At 35.0% G+C, this 19,577-nt stretch overlaps 1 protein-coding gene across 1 annotated transcript in view; it reads right to left on the bottom strand.

The window, feature by feature from the left end:
* Nucleotides 1-662: 662 nt before the first annotated feature.
* nek7 (NIMA-related kinase 7) overlaps nt 663-19,577 on the bottom strand; it is a 126,723-nt gene continuing 107,808 nt past the window's right edge. Inside the window, 2 exon segments of the mRNA NM_001003617.1 lie at nt 663-2,250; nt 11,180-11,293. Coding sequence (NP_001003617.1) covers nt 2,143-2,250; nt 11,180-11,293 — 222 coding nt within the window. The 3' untranslated portion in view covers nt 663-2,142.

Genomic DNA, 19,577 nt, shown 5'->3' on the forward strand with positions numbered 1-19,577 from the left:
GAAATGACTGTGATTGGCTGTGTTTAAGAATGTGCTCAACATTGCTTAATGGTTAGCGGGAAATGGACATTTTTTAAATTCAGAATCGTGACAACTTCATAACTTTGTTGACTGTTTTAACACATTATTTAAAAAACAGTCTGACATGTCAGCTTTAATGCCATACATTTTTGCTACCATCACTTAAGACAAATTAATTTTCTGAAACATTCTAAATGTGTACATTTGTGATGGAAAAAAGACTTCATAGGGTTTCCCCCCACAGTCCAAAGATATGCACTATAAGTGAATTGAATGAACTACATTGGCCATGGTGTATGAGTGTGTGAATGTAAGAGTGTATGGATGTTTTCCAGTACTGGGTTGTGGCTGGAAGGGCATCCAATGCGTAAAACATGTGCAGGAATAGTTGGCAGTTAATTCCACTGTGTCGACCCCTAATAAACAAAGGACTAAGGAAAATGAATGATGTGACTAATGATAGAAGTTGAGTTAGACTTTAAATATGCTGTGGTTAATGTTCTGATTGCCGTGTATTGATGTGCTAAATTTTCTAAATTTGCTTTTTAAGGTCTGTCATACTCAAGAGCAGAATAGAATAGCATATGGAATAGGTGCCTTAATAAATAATAAATAAACAATAAAAAAACAAGAGCTAAAGGTTTAAGTCATTTCATTTCTTTATTTTTCATTTCAATTAGCATATAAAGAATTAACGTCCATCTTGAATGTTAAAATAAACAGTCAAAAAAAAGACAAATAAATAAAAAGTTGCCTTTCTTTCCTTAACGTCCCAATTTTGGGTGAAAGTGACGTGAGATTACAGCCTAATTCATGTGTGCTTTACCACTGTAAAGGATCCAGAACTTGCTGGAGAAGGCCTTGCATGCCTCGTCAAGATAAATACACTCTGTTATTTATAAGGCAACAAGCGCGCTCTGTAATCGTGTTAACGAAAGACGAAAAAAAAGAATAAAGGTGGTTATTGCAAAAATACAGTAAAAGTAAACACAAAAGATGCTCTCGGCTAAAGTAAAAATAAAAAAATACCATTTTATACTTGGTACTATCACAGCAAATCATACTGCCTGCAAAAGGTGCTGCGTAATAGCTGCTGTCAGGATAGTAGAACTTCATACGCTCGTGTAAGTCATATTGGACCGAGTCTGCCAAACATCACAAGCCACATTCTGGAGCGAGCAGCACAGTCTGGAAGAGGTCATAAAACATTATTTCCAATTGTACAAACGGACTCATTTGTAAACGTACCTCTTTCAGGATGCTAAACACAACATAAACCAATTGGATGATGTAATCTGTGCATAACATTTAAAATAATGCAGGAGGGGGGGTTCAGTTTACAGCAAGAAAGGCAGCGTTTCTGAACAAGGCACTGTGTGAATATTTCTAGGTTGAGGCTTTTGCATTAATCATTCATTAAAGTTCAAGTATCAGCGGTGGAGGTGCGGATACTGGGAAGAATTTGCCTTTTAAAACGGACTTCATCCTGAATGCATTATAATAGAACGCTAAGGCACCGCATTGTCGCCATTAATAATTTATGTAAAGCTTCAAAAGGTCTAAGGCCTAAAATCCCAAGAAAATTTGGGCAGGATGGTGAGGAAATCTGCTTAAATACAAGTGGAGGTTTAGATGTGGACTAGTTATTTCGCCCACATAAAAAGTGAGACAATCGCCACCATGACCTCACGCTCTTTTAATAGAACGACAAACACTCGCAAATATTGAATGCTAGATAGATGCCTTCTAAGGGGGAATTTTAAGTAATTTGGATAGTCATGTTTTTCTCATGATTACGAGATTGTCGAAAGCGTATCATATTAATATTTCCCGCCGATGGGATGACAAACAAAAATGGAGGTATATAAGCGATCATCGCATTGTACCAAAATTGAAAAGAACAAAGATCAAGTCAAACCAGTTAACAACACTGCTTAGTTTTTCCTTTTTCTTCTTTATAGACTGCTATATTTGATGTATTCTAGTAAACCAAAGGCCTTGCTTTGTGCCCTACGTTGTATACTTTGTAATGAAAGAAGCCAGGTTGCAGGCTTTAAAATGACATTTGTAGGCAAAACGATGTTCTGCCAAAGGAGAAGGAAGAGGAATCGGGTGTGAGACTCAGTTTGCGATCCGACCGTGCATGTGTTTGGCCATGCTGTACACATAGGTGATGTCGGGCCTTTTCTCCGGGTCCGGGTTGATGCACATATCTACCAGCTTTCTCAGCTATAAAACAAACAAACAAAGACAACACGTTAATTAAGAAGACAGATCAAAAATACAGAACACTACACAAACAGAACAAGGGATGAGCCAAAGTAGGGCGTGCGAGCTGGTTGGCCCATTGTAACCTTTGATTTGGCCCACCATCCACCTTATTCATGTTTATTTATTCATGTTTATTTCATTTAGCGCTTTTCACAATGTAGATTGTGTCGTAGGGGCTTAACATATTTCTAGTAAAGTCCAGATTTATCCTTAAAGGATGGTGAGAATGATGGATAATGGCTTTAATAATGGCTTTAACACAAAGCTCGACATTTCTAATTTGACGCAACGTTTTTTGTTAGTATGAGGTCCCTTTCATTGCTGCTTGCAGCTTTAATTTGTTAGTTTTATTGCTGAGGTACAAAAAAAGCAAACTGAAATCAAATGTTTCAATTAAATCTTGTAAATGAATCAGATTTTTAAAAATACAAATATCATCATTTAACAGATAGAGGACTACGCAAAAGATATTGGCGAGTCAAGGCAAAAACTAGTATCCTTCTGTTATAAATTAGATTATTTTTGTTTTTACTGTAATACGTTTATTATAAAATTTAAACAACAACAACAACAACAAAAAAAGCTGTATCAGTTAATATAAAGCAATGTCTTCTAGACATTTTTAAATATTATTAAATGAATTGTAAAATTACCCATGGCTTGCGCCAGACAGAATCTGCTGACATTTTTTGCTATTTCTGCAGATAATTTTGTAAAAAATCTGCAGATTAATGCTGAATTATTTTGAAAAACTTATTATATGAACTGAAAAACAGTAGCTTTTTAACTTTTATTCAATGTTTACAATGCAAATCCAATTAGATCCACTTTATTGGTAAATAAAGCAAGCCTATTGTACAATATATTTTTTAAAGACCGAAAATATGACTTTACAAACTGTTTTGTAAATAAATCAAATGAATACTTTCATATTAGTCAATAATACTACTGAAATTTATTTAAAAACTGAATAAATATAAATTTACACAAGTAAACAAATAGACTCAATGATGGGCTAAAAAATCTGCGGAAATCTGCAGATTTCTGCGAGCACAGATTCCGTGTGGGCCAACCCATGGCAACTACAGTATAATTACCATCAGCGCACTAGCTTCAGTCAAGTTTGGTTTTTGGCCCTTCATATAAAAAAAAAAATGTGGGCACCCCTGATCTAGCAAGTTGAGGAGTTTTAAGTCCACTCGATGAACCACTTCCTCTTTTCAAAGGGAAAAAAATGTCATATGCTAAAAAGATGACACATACAGTATGAAGATTTAAGATGCACAAACCTCCAAGTTTCATCTGAAATAGTTTTCTAAATTGAACTTTTTTTCGCAGATTTTTGTGTGCAGGTTCAGTAATGTTACATTTATGTCAAAAATAGATTGTTTTCATCGTCTTTAATGTAAAATACATAAAAAACAGGGTTTCTGCAGGTTTCACAGAGTTAAATTTAAGACTTTAAGAGGAAGTTTTAGACCCATAAAGGGCTAAAGGCTAAGGAACTTTTCAAATGGCTTAGATGGAAATGATTTATATATATATATTTATATAGGGGTCTGTGTCCTCAGCAGCAAATGGAGAACTACTAAACAATCGTTACAGTAAGGAAAATAATCAAACCATTATGGTAAATAGTTAAAAATGACCTTTTAAATAAAAAAGTTGAAAGTTTTATTGAGATGATTGTTGGTGATTGTATGGGTTTTGGCCAGATTGTGTAGCAATACATGAACAAAGGAAAATTAAGACCTGTTTAAAAAAGATTTAAGGCCTACAACACAATATTTCAGTAAATCTAAGACTTTATAAGGCCAAAAATTTGGATTTTGAGATTTAAGACATTTTAGGACTTTAAGAAACCCTGGAAAAGAAGCATAGGAGACTGAGAAAATTTTAGAAGAAATGTTTAGATGGCACTTGTTTTTGCAGCTGAACTCTTCATATACAAATAAACACAAAAATAGTAATAAATAAATACATTTTACAATAAAATAACTTTTTACAGGAGTGCCGGTTAAAAATAAAATGAAGAATCAAATTATCATTTTAATAATTTAATCATTAAATTATATAAATAAATCAGAATCTAAATGGAAAATTAATAGACTAATAAACAGACATAATCAAAGGTGTTTATTTAAATTGTGTTTATAAATGTCATTTAATAAAGCAATACATCAGTGCATATAAAAACAACTTTTAAATGTACAGTTTAAGTCATTAATCAGTTATTAGCCCCCCTGAATTATTCGCCCCTCTGTTTATTTTTTTCTCCAATTTCTGTTTAACGAAGAGCAGATTTTTTTCAACACATTTCTATACATAATAGTTTTATTAACTCATCTCTAATAACTGATTTATTTTATCTTTGCCATGATGACAGTAAATAATATTTGACTAGATCTTTTTCAAGACACTTCTATACAGCTTAAAGTGACATTTAAAGGCTTAACTAGGGTAATTAGGTTAACTTAAAATGGCTTTTACAAAATTAAAAACTGCTTTTATTCTAGCCGAAATAAAAAAAAAAACAAAGACTTTCTCCAGAAGAAAAACTATTATCAGACATACTGTGAAAATTTCCTTGCTCTGTTAAACATCATTTGGGAAATATATATATAAAAAAAAAAAAATTACAAATTAAAGAGGGCTAATAATTCCAACTTCAACTGCATAAATCAATAGAAAATTTTAGAAATGTTTAATTAAATCATGTTTTAAAACGCTGATTAATCAAACAATAAAAAATGTATATTTATAGATCATTTAAAAAAGCATTACAATAGCTTTTTAAAAAGGCATTTGACAAATGCTTTTCTCTATTTGCCACTTGCTTTTCATTGCCTTTTGAAAACTAAACCTTTCCTAGATGCATTTCTCAAGTTGAAAAATAAATCAAGTTTAAAAATGCCATTGGACAGTTCACACATGGAAGCAACCAATCAACTTTTGCATCAGGTCAAGCTAGACCCTCTCTTGCTTGTAAATCATCGGGCAGGAATATATAATGGATTTATGCACATTATACACATATCTATAGAAAAACAAGCAAATAAATAAAATCCTAAAATAAAATTTAAAAAACGCTTCAGGTATTTTTAATTTTACTTACAAATATTTTTACAGTTGTTAACTATAAAATATTAACTATAAACTATAAATATAACTGTAAATATGTATTATTATTTTTATTATTAATTTTGTTTATAATATTTGTCAACATTGCTATGAATATTGCAATAATCATGAAATATTTGTATTATAACAATAATAAAGATAACTAAATAACTAACTAACTAACTAACTAAATAAATAAATAAATAAATAAATAAATAAATGATCAGAGATTTAGTCTGGAATAATGTATTACCAACTGGCTTAAGACAAACAAAATGACTGACAATAAAAAAAAAAAAAGTCAAGTGTTTCAGAGTTCAGTGAACTGCAATGCTGAGGGAAAGCCTCGGAGCAATGTAACTTCCAGCAAGAAGCCCTCTGGCCCTGCGAACATTTGTTAATTCTCCACTACTAAAGTCCCAGACACACACACATGCACGCACACACACACAAACATACACACACACACACAAAAATAAAAAGTACACAAACACACAGTCCCAGCTAGTCAGAGTCGAGAAGCTGCACCGAGGAATAAACTGAGCCCAGACAAGCAGCGGCATCATTAAAAGTGGGGGGAAAGTGGGAATGGGAGAAAAAAAAGGCGGAAGGAAAGAAGATGCCCCTGTGTCAGATCGCCATGGCAACCGCCTCTGTTGCCGAGGCCCGACTGCTGTTGCATGGCGCCGCGTCTCCTAATCAGCCCGGCATGTGAAATGCAAATGCAGACAGTCTGAGAATTAGTGGAGAAGAAATGGGGGACGGCGAGCGCGGATGCAGATATGTAAAATATTCATGCTTCTGCGCCAGAGAAATGCGGGGGGTTTCGGTGGTCTCCGTTCTCTTACCCCCCCGTTTTAAGGGGAGCCTGTCTGTCAGGTGAGATACAAGGAGACGGTAAATGACACACCAAAGATGAGCGGCTGACACTTTTTTGCCTTTCGCCTTCAGGAGCATTGTTTACATGTAGACAGGGAGGGAGGCAGGCCTTCCTGCGGCACTGGAACTGCTGAATGCCGGGCTTGTAAATAATAATAATAATGGCAGCTTTGGTTGGACGTGCTGGATCTATCGCAGGGTACTGAGATGCTTGACATCAGAGAGTGACGGCACGGTACCAGGAAAGACTGCGGATGCTTTCCAGGCTAGAAACTCGTATGTTAGGTTGGCGATGGTCTACTTGATGGACCAGTGTGGATATGAAGAATAGCTATAAGCAAATACAACTGAAGATGATGATAAGCGATGTCATCATTCACTCAACTTTGTATAATTCCAGACTTTTGAAAAGTGCCTTTTGCATCAAGTCAATGGGGTTCAATGGGAGTTCTTACTTTGGACCCCATTGACTTTCATTGTGGGGAATAACGATACTGAAATGTCTTACTTCGACAATATGTATCAATATTGATACCGTTTTTGATACCAATGGGCAAAAATTACAGCTATTATTTCAAAGTCAAACCTCAAGCATGGCTTAATGAGTACATTTACATGGACATCAATAATCCAATAATACGATTATGACAATACTTTGATTAAGAGTCCACCATGTAAACAGCAATTTTAATGACCTTAATTCGACTAAAATCATAATAAAACTAAACAGAAATCTGATTAAGACATGTGGAGTATGCCGATATTAGTAGCATTATTGAAGTGCAGTACAAATATGTAAACACCGCAATCAAACTACTACCGTTTTGTAGGATTGTCACCGCATTTTGTAACAGGATAGCCTACACAGAAAGCTGTTTGACACTATTATCTGTACCTATCGAGTCAGTGAAGAACCACAGAGACCTGCATTGCGAAATGCAGAGGGTTTTTTCACCATACGGCGTGCAGTATTAAAACAACACTCTTCCAGCAGTTCAAACTCACATCCAATATCTCGTTTGTCTTGGGGGGCATGCATGAAATGTTTCTGAGTGAAAGTGAAAGTGCCAAACTGCAGTTAAATTCGACAAATTAAAAATGAAAAACCCAAAACTACATGAAACTCCGGAGGAAATGGGGATAACCTGGTTGCTGCACACGTCCAACAGCTGTTGTGAATTTTATCTCTTCGCAATAAAAACATATATATTAAAAATATACATTAAAAAAATATTTATAAAAAAAAATATATATATATATATAAAAAAAGGTTTTGAGATGACTGAGGTGATTGGGTGGCTTTTCTTGGACAAAGGAAAATTAGGACCTGTTTAAAATGATTCAAAACCTACGACACAATGTTTAAGGGAATTTAGGACTTTAAGGTCTAAAATTTTATTTTGAAATGTAAGATTTTTTTAAGCCCCACGGACACCCTGTTTATTATGCTGCAAAAACCTTGTAATAAACTGCCAGTAGATGTGCTCTTATTTTAGACTAGTTTCTCTATATATTATTTCCTACACATTATATTATATCAAACTACTAAAATGTCAATAAAAGTCGCTTTTTTAAACTGTAGTTTGACATGCCATAATGCATTTCACAACCGTAAATAAACAGAAAACACTTGTGAATCATAAAAAACAGAAACTGTAATAGATATTTTTTACAGTTTAGCTGCTTTTGAATACATTTCACAACTTTTAATTCCAGGTTTGGTATGAGCCATGGTACTAGCCTAATTTATATATATATGTATATATATGTATATATATATATGTATATATATGTATATATATATATATGTGTGTATACATATATATATATATATATATATATATATATATATATATATATATATATATATATATATATATATATATATATATATATATATATATATATATATATATATGTATATATATGTATGTGTGTATATATATATATATGTATATATATATACACATACACACACATACATACATACATATATATATATATATATATATATATATATATATATATATATATATATATATATATATATATATAAAAACCTAAAACAATATTGAAACCAAATGAACAGTATTAAAAGAATAATGAATGAGTCATGTTGGCAGTTTTGGTGGGAAGTGCTGGATCTCTCAGGTGGTTGACATCAGAGAGTGACAGCATGTTCTAAGAAAAGACTGGCCATAATTTCCAAGCTGGAAATACACATGCTGGTTTGGTGATGTGTTGATGATGCAGACTTGGTGTGTGTGTGTGTGTGTGTGTGTGTGTGTGTGTGTGTGTGTGTGTGTGTGTGTGTGTGTGTGTGTGTGTGTGTGTGTGTGTGTGTGTGTGTGTGTGTGTGTGTGTTACAATATTTACAATACCACAGGGAAATCTTGCTGCAGGAATAATTAAAATGACAATATCCATGCATGTTTAAGTATCTGTTAAAACCTCAAGCATATATAGATATTTACTACTATTCCACTACTATTCCACTTAATATAAATTAAAATTAAGATCAGTTAAGATTTTCATTTATGCTAACAGTTTCACCAGCCCAGCTTAAAGATAAATAAAAGAGTGAATTAAATATTTGTTGTTTTGAACTATGTAAGATTCATAATATATTATAATTTTAATAAATATGTTCATGACGTAATGACGCAGTGGCGCATTAGGTAGGGCTGTCTTCTCACAGCAAGAAGGTCATTGGTTCGAGCCTCGGCTGGGTCAGTTTGCGTTTCTATGTGGAGTTTGCATGTTCTCCCTGCATTCGCGTGGGTTTCCTCCGGGTGCTCCATGCGATACAGGTTAATTGGGTAGGCTAAATTGTCCAGTGTATGAGTGTGTGTGTACGTTTCCCGGGATGTGTTGCGGTTTTAAGGGCATCTGATGTGTTAAAAGAGGCTGGATAAGTTGGGGGTTACTATGCTGTGGCGACCCCTGATTAATAAAGGGACTAGGCCGAAAAGAAAATGATCGAATGAATGTACATGATGTTAATTGGGTTTAATGTTCTTGATTTGGACCGCATTGATTTTTATTGAAGAAAAAGCAAAAATGAGTTGAAACATTCTTATAAATATCTTCTTTTGTGCTCCACAGAAGAGTCAGTCACGAAGATGAGTAAAGGCTGTCAGCATTACACTTTTCTTAGCGATAACTTTAATCCTCAACACGCATTTAAGCCCGTTTTTACCTTAAAGTAATGTTTAGTTCTTAGTAAGAAAGAGAAAAAAGTTGCTAATGCTTTAAGACCCTCAAAATATATCTTAAAGTTATTCATTTCTCTGAATTTTTACAACAAAAAATTTATGAAATATAACATTTTGGATCCATGAATGTCAACTGGGCTTTAGTATCAAAAATGTTTCTCATATCTAACAGTAATGGGTCTGACGTCTGTTTTTCTTCAGCATAATGTATATGATTATACAATTCATTTATATATATAATTTATATTTTGGATTCATGAATGTCAAATGGGTTTTAGTGTCAAAAATATTACCCACATCAAAAATCATAAAATGTAAATATGTGGGTCCAAACTATGACAAATATGCTAATATTAGGCATTTGACTGGAAATCATGGCTCAACTAACTTACAATTTCATCATTTTTGCTTAAAGTCCTTCTGATGAGCCGTTAAATGGATATTTTAGCTGTCAATTCCAAGTCTTTCTTCAGCATTATATAAATAAATATTTACATTTTAGATCCATAATGTCAACTGGGCATTAGTATTAAAAATGTCTCGCATCTAACGAAAAATACATCTAACAATTTTGGGACTGAATTTGATTGATGAACATCCTAATGTACACAAGTTGTTTTATAAAAATGAAATATTTGGCCCCAAACTAGAGCTTACTCCAAACTCACTTTATAACCAAGTCGAGTGCTTGGAGAAAAACTCTCTGTGAGATGATTCTGTAGTCGTGTGATTAGTAGTCAAACTGAATCAATGAAAGCAAGCAGTCAAATCTTCTGTTTACAATGCTACGCTATGTTTTTTCCCCCTGGGTTTCTAATTTGTGGGTGTTTAGAGTGCACAACAAGCTTCTCTGACATCACAATGGCAGCGTTTGCTATCCTATTTTGATTATTGTCCAGTCCTAGTCCAAATATACCCACAATGCCAACATGTAAAACACATTTTAATTGTAACAAGGTTTAAATACTACAACAGAAATGAAAGCTCTATGACAAAGATGACCAAACTAGGGCAAGCAGGCCAAAGTTGGCCCATGAGTGACAATGATGGGGAGTGTTAGTGCCTTTAACAGAGATTGTCATTTCTAATTTAACAGAACTTTGTATGTTTGTTTTATTACTAAGCTAAAAAAACTGAAAATATGTTTCAATTAAATGTTGTAAATGAATCAAAATTTAAAAATATATATAAATAATGTCACTCAACAGACGCAGAACACGTCGGCAAGCAAATCAAGGCAAAAAACGCTAGCGTAACTCCATTCTGCTATAAATGGGAATGCATTATTTTACTGTAATAACTTCATTATAAAATGTAAATAGTTAAATAAAATGTAGTTAATATAAAGCAATGTTTTCAGTTTATTTTTAAATACTACATAAATTAGGAAATTAATGGCAACTCAATGTAATAGAGGTTTGGTATCTTTACTTTTGGCCAACCACTCTCAATCAGTTTTTGGCCGTTCATAACAAAAAGTTTGGGCACGCCTGCCCAATGAGAAAGGCGTAAATGTAAAGGTCAAGCTATCAAATGTTTTAGCAAAATGAGCTCAAACACAAGACAATTTTACCTGATAAAGTGATTGTGAAATCTGTAAGTGTCAATGTTTTAGACTTAGAATTCCCTGACTGAAACTGACAACTGAATTCATCATGCAAAAAAAGACATACCTCTTGAGAGTAATGGTCAGATGGTAGAGGTGGGTAGTCACACTGCTCAATCTTTTTACACAGCGAGTACAGATTCATTTTGTCCCCGTAGAACGGACTCTGCAAGGCCGCCATCTAGAGAGGAAAAGAAATATGAAAGGTGATTTCAGAGAAAAAGACATTTGGTAGACAGCTTGTTAGACACAAAAAAATGGCAGACAAGTTCTTGGCAAAGCTAATAATTCATTGTCTAAATGTGATTTGAATGGACTTCTGTGAAGATAAAACAATTATTTATATTTCACTGTCACAGTTCACACCTGGAGTTGAGAAATTCATTCACTCCACAGTTCTCACATCTCTCATTCAGCATCTTGAAACACACTAAATCTTCATCAAGCAGTGTCTACACGTCATAGAAGCCAACAGACAACTGCCATCTGTTAGCTTGAGCCGTGAGGAAGCTAAGAGTTGAGGCTAAAGAGCATGTATCATGTCACTCAGAAGAGTCTATGCATTAAATATGCAATATTAAATACAATAGACACATTCTCTGGCAAAACAATGGTTTACTAACTGTAGACTGCTTAGTGTCTAGACAAATACGCTAATATTAAGTATTTTAATGGCAATCGTGGCTCATATCTAACTTTCAATTTCACTCTTTTCACTTACAGTCCTTCTGATCAGTTGCTAAATGGACATTATAGCTGTTGTCATTTATTCACCCTCAAGTACTTTCTGTAATTAAATTTGGCTAATTGAAAGGCTTTGAAATACGGGAGAAACATCACTTTGAAAAAATAAAACAAAAATTAGGAGAAAACAAAATGTTAGCTAGAAGTTTGTTTCAGGTGTTCAAAACAACTCTGAAAAGCAAAACGTTTGGCTCTGAGCCTCGGCCTTCTTTGAAGTGGAAATGACCTCCAATTCATTTCTTCTGATCAGTATATCAAGGTCAGATGTCGGCAGGCAAAAACAAAGACTGGAGAGCTGATTTATTGTTGAAGATGAAGTGTGAGGGGCACGTCTTTGCATCTAATAACGTGAGATGCATCACTCGGTTATGCTTTTTAAAAAAGTGCCTCATACGTATTGTTAAAGTCAAACAAAACAGTTGTCACGAAAACTTTACATAGTATGCAGAATATAATAGCCTGTTTCCACTGAGTGGTACGGTACGCTTTTATGGCCGCTTCCACTGTTAAAAGGTACCTAAAAGCGAACTGTACCGTACCACTTTTTGGGGGCCCTTTGCAAAGAACACCTAGCATAAAAAAAGGAGAATGAATACAAAGAAACCAACATTTTTAAAAACACAGCTGAGACATTACACTGTAATAATAATATAATATATATATTATAACGAGCCATAGTCAACCTGGGGTCCGTTCTTCGTACGTGGATTACTCAGTTAGCTGGATTTGGATATTGACGATTTGACACAATCCAGGATCGTTTCGTTCTTCAAAGCTGATCCGAGAGCTGTTGTCATGGCAACAGTTCTGCTAGGTCAAACCTGATCGGGAGCAGGTTCAATTCATATAAACAGGATTAGATTGGCTCAGTTCAAGCAAAGATAATACAGAAAGTATGTTCCGAATTCTGATATTTTCTTACAGTAGTAGTTATATACACTTGCGGAAATGGTACATATTTTTTAACTATATATATAAAGTTATAGTCATTAATAAAATAAATAAAGTTATACATATTAATAAAACGTACGCAATCTGCACCCTCGAAATGAAAGTACAAAGACTGCCATCTGGTGCAAAGAGAAAACTTATTGATATGAACTTTTTAGATCGCTTTAGTACAAATTGTGTATAATAGAAATGCACAATATGTCACTTTTTTTAAAGCAATAATACATTTCAGCAGTCATAAACATGTTTTGATAGTTAATATGCCAGTGATTTGATGCTTCACAAAAGTTGCAGACACCTTTACCAATACGAAAATGCTTTTGTAAACAACCAGTTATTCTTTACACCGATTACAAAACCGCTACTATTATAAAGAAAATCTTTTCTAAATGTAGAACTAAATACATTGATTTGCATTGAAATACATGATGAATACTCTTGTCTTGACAAATGAAAGTGTAAAGCCTGCAGCTCACAACAAATGTGTAAATTTCTTGCGTGTCATATTTAACAAACCGTTTACTGCTAATTTGATGTATTTTTGCTCACATGGATTATTGAATATTAATCAGATGATTTCATTACGCTGCTGTGCCGTCAGCCAATCGTTGCATTGCTGATCATGATTTCGAGGATCGATAGATCTGTCCTTCACAACACACGCAGCGATCAGATCAGTTCATCCAGACATTCTAATCTGATTCGCGAACTTGTTTGAAGAACCAAATTAGCGAGAGATCAGTTATCAAGATTAACAGATCCAGGATCTGCCAAATAATGTTAGATCATTAAAGCGAGGTACGAAGAACGGATCCCTGAGCTCAAACAAACCTTGTCGTCATCTTGATAAACAGCCACAAAGCCAAGAACAACTAAATCTGCTATGTCCTGTTTTTGTTTTACGAGGCTGTCTAAAAGTGTGAGCAGTTTCACTTTCTTCAGAGAACTCCTTTAGCTGATTATAATAACGTACACGTGATTATTGAAGTGCCTCTGACATCCAATCCTTTCAGAAATGGACAAACACGAGAGTGAAGCGCGAAAAAAAGGAGAAGCTAAAAAAAGGGAGCAAATGATTTCTTCAGCAACCTAAAACATGAAATATCTGCCATGTTTGACTATTAACATCATTTTTATCATTGATTTGCAGGTATAATCAAATCATGTTCATAGAAAGCTTAGTCATGAACATTTATACACAGTATACACAGGTATTTATGTGAATAAAGCATGTTTTGTGAAAAGTGCTTCTCATGTGATATGTGAATGTCCCTTACAGCTTTACTTTGACATTTCCTCAAGCGAGAATGACGTCGACTGAAACTTTGTGTCGTACCATTGGTACGCTTTTAGCAGTGGAAACGCAAGCCTTATAAAGGTGACCCATACCGTATCATACTGTAAAACTCAGTCAAAACCGGCCTTAACATTGCTTGCCCGGCCTCAGGGTTCTTCTGATTGGTCCACTTTGGAGCTAACATTGATGAGTGGCGCTGTGTGGAGAAATTCAAGGCTTAAAATCCCAGAGCTTATGTGACTGTCACTTAAAAAGACACGAGACGCAAGTGGTCATGCCAAACTGAGCCTGGTTTCTCTCAAGGTTTTTATTCCTTTACTTTCATCAATTGGTGAAGTTTGTTCCTCGGCTTGCTTGGTTTGGGACTTGTGGACCTGCGCATCAATGGATTTGCTATTTAGTGTTTGTACTTCCAGCAGTGAAAATTAAAATACACTCAACTGAACTAAACTAAACTTAAACTCTGAAAACTGGACTGACAGTTTCAGTTTACTAGAACTTCTATGTGAAGCTGCTTTGACATAATCTACATTGTAAAAGTGCTATAGAAATAAAGGTGAATTGAAGTGTAATGCTCATGCATGTCAATCATGAACACATTTGCATAGAAAAACAACTGCAAAGCATTACATCGGAATGAAAAAAACTTTGTAAATGCCTTGCTAGTGTAAAACAACGTCAATGGGTCTCATTTACTAAGCATTGGTACAGTACATACACATTTGTTGATGGAATCGGTTTTCACAAACAAATCATGATCCACCAAAAATTTTACACGGCAATTTATTCCAAATTTACACACACACGCAAAGTAGGATTCTTAGGCCCAATCCCAATTCTACCCCTTAGCCCTTCCCCCTACCCCTTCTTGTCCTTTTGCACATTCACGTGAAGGGGTAAGGATGTCCCAATTATCTTTAGCTTGAATGCGTAGGGCTAAGGGGAAGGGCTAGATAGCCCTTCAAACAGAGATTTTTCAGGATCACATTTGTAACCAAGGGGTATGAAAATTTCCCAGAATACACCAGCTAAGTCAGGAGATGAACAGATTAGTATTTGTGTCATTATTAAGAATTTTTACAACAAACAAGCACGTTTTAATATATTCATTATCCACTCATGTTTTACCGTCATATTTAAAAAAAATAAAAAAATTAAAAATTAAAAAACCCGCTAAATTTTGCTATCTATAATCCCTAATAATAACTCTTGTATAGCAGTCCCACAACATTCTGACACTCGAATATCCTGTCATAGTCTAGTGGCTGGAAATGAGCTTTTTACAGTGTCTGTTGTAATGTTAATGTTGTTTTTGTGTGTTTAGATGTGGATATGGCCACAGTGTAAATGGACAGTACAGTTAAAAACTTATTGCCACATTAGATCATTATATGATAACATAAAATCGTTGTCTTTGATTTCCTGAAGATAAATACTAAGGGTGTCACAATCCTCCAAATCCTCAATTTGATTACATTTTCGATTCTAAAGTCACGGTTGGATTTGATTTTCGATTTATAAACGAAAATTTAAAATCATAAATAAATCATACAGTAAATAAATAAAGATAAGTTACAGATATATTTACCACCTGTCAATCACTTTTTCTGTGGGACTCGTGAACAGGCAGAGTGATCTGTGTCATTTCAATGGAGTCGGTAAAAAAGGTGCATAACCAACAGGAACCAGCCAACAGTATCTGAGGTGTTCGCTAAAATTACTTGGTACAAGTGTGAAAGTAAAAGATTGAAGCAGTCTACTGACTCGCTGACTGCCTGGACCAGCTGTCTCGTGCATGACAGTGTGTGTGCATCTGTATGTAAATGTGTGTGTGGTCACGTGATGTGCGTTTTCAGCGGTAGTGAGGAAGGAGGGCTGCTCAGAAATGCAAAACGGCAGTGTGGATGTGGATCATTGTCGTTATAAAATGCCATTTAAAATAGAAGACCTATTAGTGTAAACAGGGCCTGAGTGTCTATTTTTCGCGAGCGGATTTGCAACGGGGCGTGGCGGAGGATCCCAATGCCGGCATTGTCTAGTACTCGCCCAAGCCTAATATATACATAGCAGAGCTTGCAAACTGTGTTTTTTTTTTTTTTTTTTGTCGACAACACAAACGTTGTCAACATAACTCATTGGAAATCCAAAAAACTTCCACACCGACGACTTCATTGAAAACGGAGAGGGTTTAAGTTCTGTCGACAGGTCTCCTGCGTCTGCAGTTCAACAAGCGTGTTTTTTTTCCGCCAAGCTACTATGACATGGAGGCGTGTCAGTATCGACAATTCCCTTTTTTGATTCGATAATCAAAATTGAGCACGGATTCCGATCAATTTCGATTTAAAATCAAAATCGTGACACCCTTTATAAATGGGATTGGGCCTTTGCCTTGCTCATGAATGTAGTGTAAGGAAGGGTTGTGAGGAAAGCTCTTATACAGTAAATATTGGGACATCGACACATTTCTAACATTTTTGGCTTTATAAACCAACACAATGGATTTGAAATAAAACAAGATGTGCTTAAACAGCTTTAATTTGAGAGTATTTACATCCAAATCAGGTGAACGCTGTAGGAATTACAAAAGTTAGCATATGTGCTTCCCATTTGTTAAGGGACCAAAAGTAATTGAAGCTAGATGTTGATGTTAGAATGTTAGAACTGTGTTGATGTCCCAATATGTTTTGGACCTAACTGTAGAGGGCTGTGAATCCTTACGAACTGATCTGATTCACAATTCATAGGTTTCCTATTTCGACTGAGCCAGGGCTGGCCAACCGAACCAGCATGGAGCAATCACACTTGTAAAATGAACCAGGATATGGCGGTCAAATGCACCCAGGCATGGTTCTGATAGTGTAGGGCGAGTATACCCTTACAATACTCTAAATTCACTGACGTTAGAACATGCTTAACATGTTGTGAATTAGGTAAAAATATTTAGTTAAATTTATATCAATATACAGTAAATATGAAAAAACTATGGGCCACACAGTTGCTCAGTGGTTAACACTGTCGCCTCACAGCAAGAAGGTTGCTGGTTCGAGTTGGATTTTACATGTTCTCTCCGTGTTTGTGTGGGTTTCCCCGGATGCTCTGGTTTCCCCCTCACAGTCCAAAGACATGCGCTGTAGGTGAACTGAATAAACTAAATTGGCCGTAGTGTATGTGTGTGAATGAACGAACGAATGAATGATTAGTGAATGATCTAGTGAATGAACTATTTTAATTCAATGCTGTTTCCTCACTGTTGTCGTTTAGTTTTGTGTTTTATTGCCTGATCTAATGTAGGTGGCATTGAGATGATTTCTAACAATAAACTGCTGCTTAGTATTTTAAACTTCCTTTTACCCATTAACGAACAACAAAAATGAACTTTGCTGTTATTATAGTTTTTCCAGAAATCTCAGCATTTCAGTAAAAAGGAAGCCAGAAAGAGACGAACAACAATGTTGACTTCAAAGTTTCCGGATGTAAATCACAGTGGTTACGGAAGAGATGGATGAAGTGCATCCTGGTAGCCTGGAGCTGTGCAATCCCGCTCAACCAGGAAGGTGATGCTTTGATGACGTTATGAGATTATGATACTGCAAAAGCAGACTGGAAAAAAACAGCCTCGAGCAAATCCACAGAAGAAGAAGAAGAAGAAGAAGAGGAGAGGAAAAAAAAAAAAAAACTTTCCAGATGCCATGAATGCAAGCAACACAGTACTTGCACGAAACCACTACAGCGCAAACGCACACTGGACGAGAACTCAATTAAATTGACATAGAAGGACAGAGAGGAAGCGGCGAGGAGTGGGGGTTTTAGGAGGTGTGATCGAGCGAGGAGAAACGACGGTCTGGCCTGTCAGAGGAAAAGAGGAGCGTGGAGTGGCAGAACTCATGGAGCACAGCACATTTCACCAAACGGGAACAGGAGGGGCGAAGGAAAGGGGGTCTCTTTCTAATCATCAACAGAGCAGGAACAAGAAGAACTTGGATGTTTCTGTAATATATATATATATATACATATATATATATATCACTTTTATACCAAACAGTACTTCTTACAAAAACAAAACGTGCCAAAACTCATTATCACAGTGCACTTGTGCTGGGTTTGAAGATAAAGACTGTAAAACAGGGTGGAGTGAAGTATAAACATCATCTACAGTATGTTTCTATCATGATGTAATAGACATTTTGAAGCATCACATCAGAAACAAATAATTAAAACACCTAATTTGGGGGGAAACGTCCCTTTTTATGTAACAATAATAGTAATATTGAGGTGGCATTTGGCTTAAGGATAAAAAATGTTAAGTTAATGTAAGTAAATGCAGCGCGGAAATGAATTTATGGAACAAATTGTGATGTAGTGGAAATCAATGTCAAAACCAGAAGATGCTGCAGACATTTATTTCATGATGACGTATTTCCAACTAACGCTAAATAGAGTAGGGGGCAGGTAGGGGGTTTATTTGGTGCCAGTGTTGGGTAATAATGCGTTACTGTAACAGCATTACTTTTAACAGTGACCCACGCTGTAATGCATTACTTTTTTATTTATATTAACTTACAATATTACAATGTGACTGTAACAATCTGATGTGTTTGTTCGTATCTTGGTAAATAAATTCAATTTGGCTGCAGTCTAGCCCACATCTTCCTGTTTACAGGGCTATGTATAGTGGGATTGGTGGATGCCAAGCAACTACGGTAAAGAGTTTGTACTGTATGAGGCGTCAGACTGGACAAAAGTCTAGCGAAAGCAGAGAGACCATATGTGCGCGAGGGAGGCCAAGTGTGCTCGCACGAGAGAAAGAGAGACTATTAACATTACTATTATTAATTACTATTAAAAATACAACTATGTTTGTTGTTTCAAATAAATAAGCACGCATTTGTTATCTGTATAACAAAACTGATTAGTTTCGTAGACACAGTGACACATTGTTACATTTCCGAACACGTTATTTAAATGTTTCGTGTTGTATACAGTAGCTCAGAAAAAAGCAAGCAGGAGGTTTTCCACTGTAGGACTGCAGGACTGTTTTCTTTACAATGCATAAAATGTTATGGTTGTCTACAATAGCAGTTTTGTGGTGCTGAGTTTCACCAAACTGATTCTGAAAGATAATTCAGATCACTTTTATTTATTTAGTTCATAAAGGTTTTGTGTTTGTTGTATATCATCGCTATTTTCATACTCAAGCTGTGAAGGAACATGTTTAAAGGTTAAATACAAACATTTATGGCGATGATGTAACTTTAGTTTTTGCTTTTTTGTTTTCTGAATCTATTATTCAGCTGGTTTATTTTCATTTTTGCAATGCTGGTCTGACTTAAATATTATACTAAGAATCCTACAACTAATAAAACATAATAATAACAATAATAATAATAAAAAGTGTTTAAAAAAGATTATCAAAACGTTTTTTTAAAGGCATGGTTTTATTTTTTACTTTAAAAATAGCTTTGTGCGCTAGTAA

Source organism: Danio rerio, chromosome 22 (assembly GCF_052040795.2).
Source record: "Danio rerio strain M-AB ecotype USA chromosome 22, GRCz13ab, whole genome shotgun sequence".
Lineage (NCBI taxonomy): Eukaryota > Metazoa > Chordata > Actinopteri > Cypriniformes > Danionidae > Danio > Danio rerio.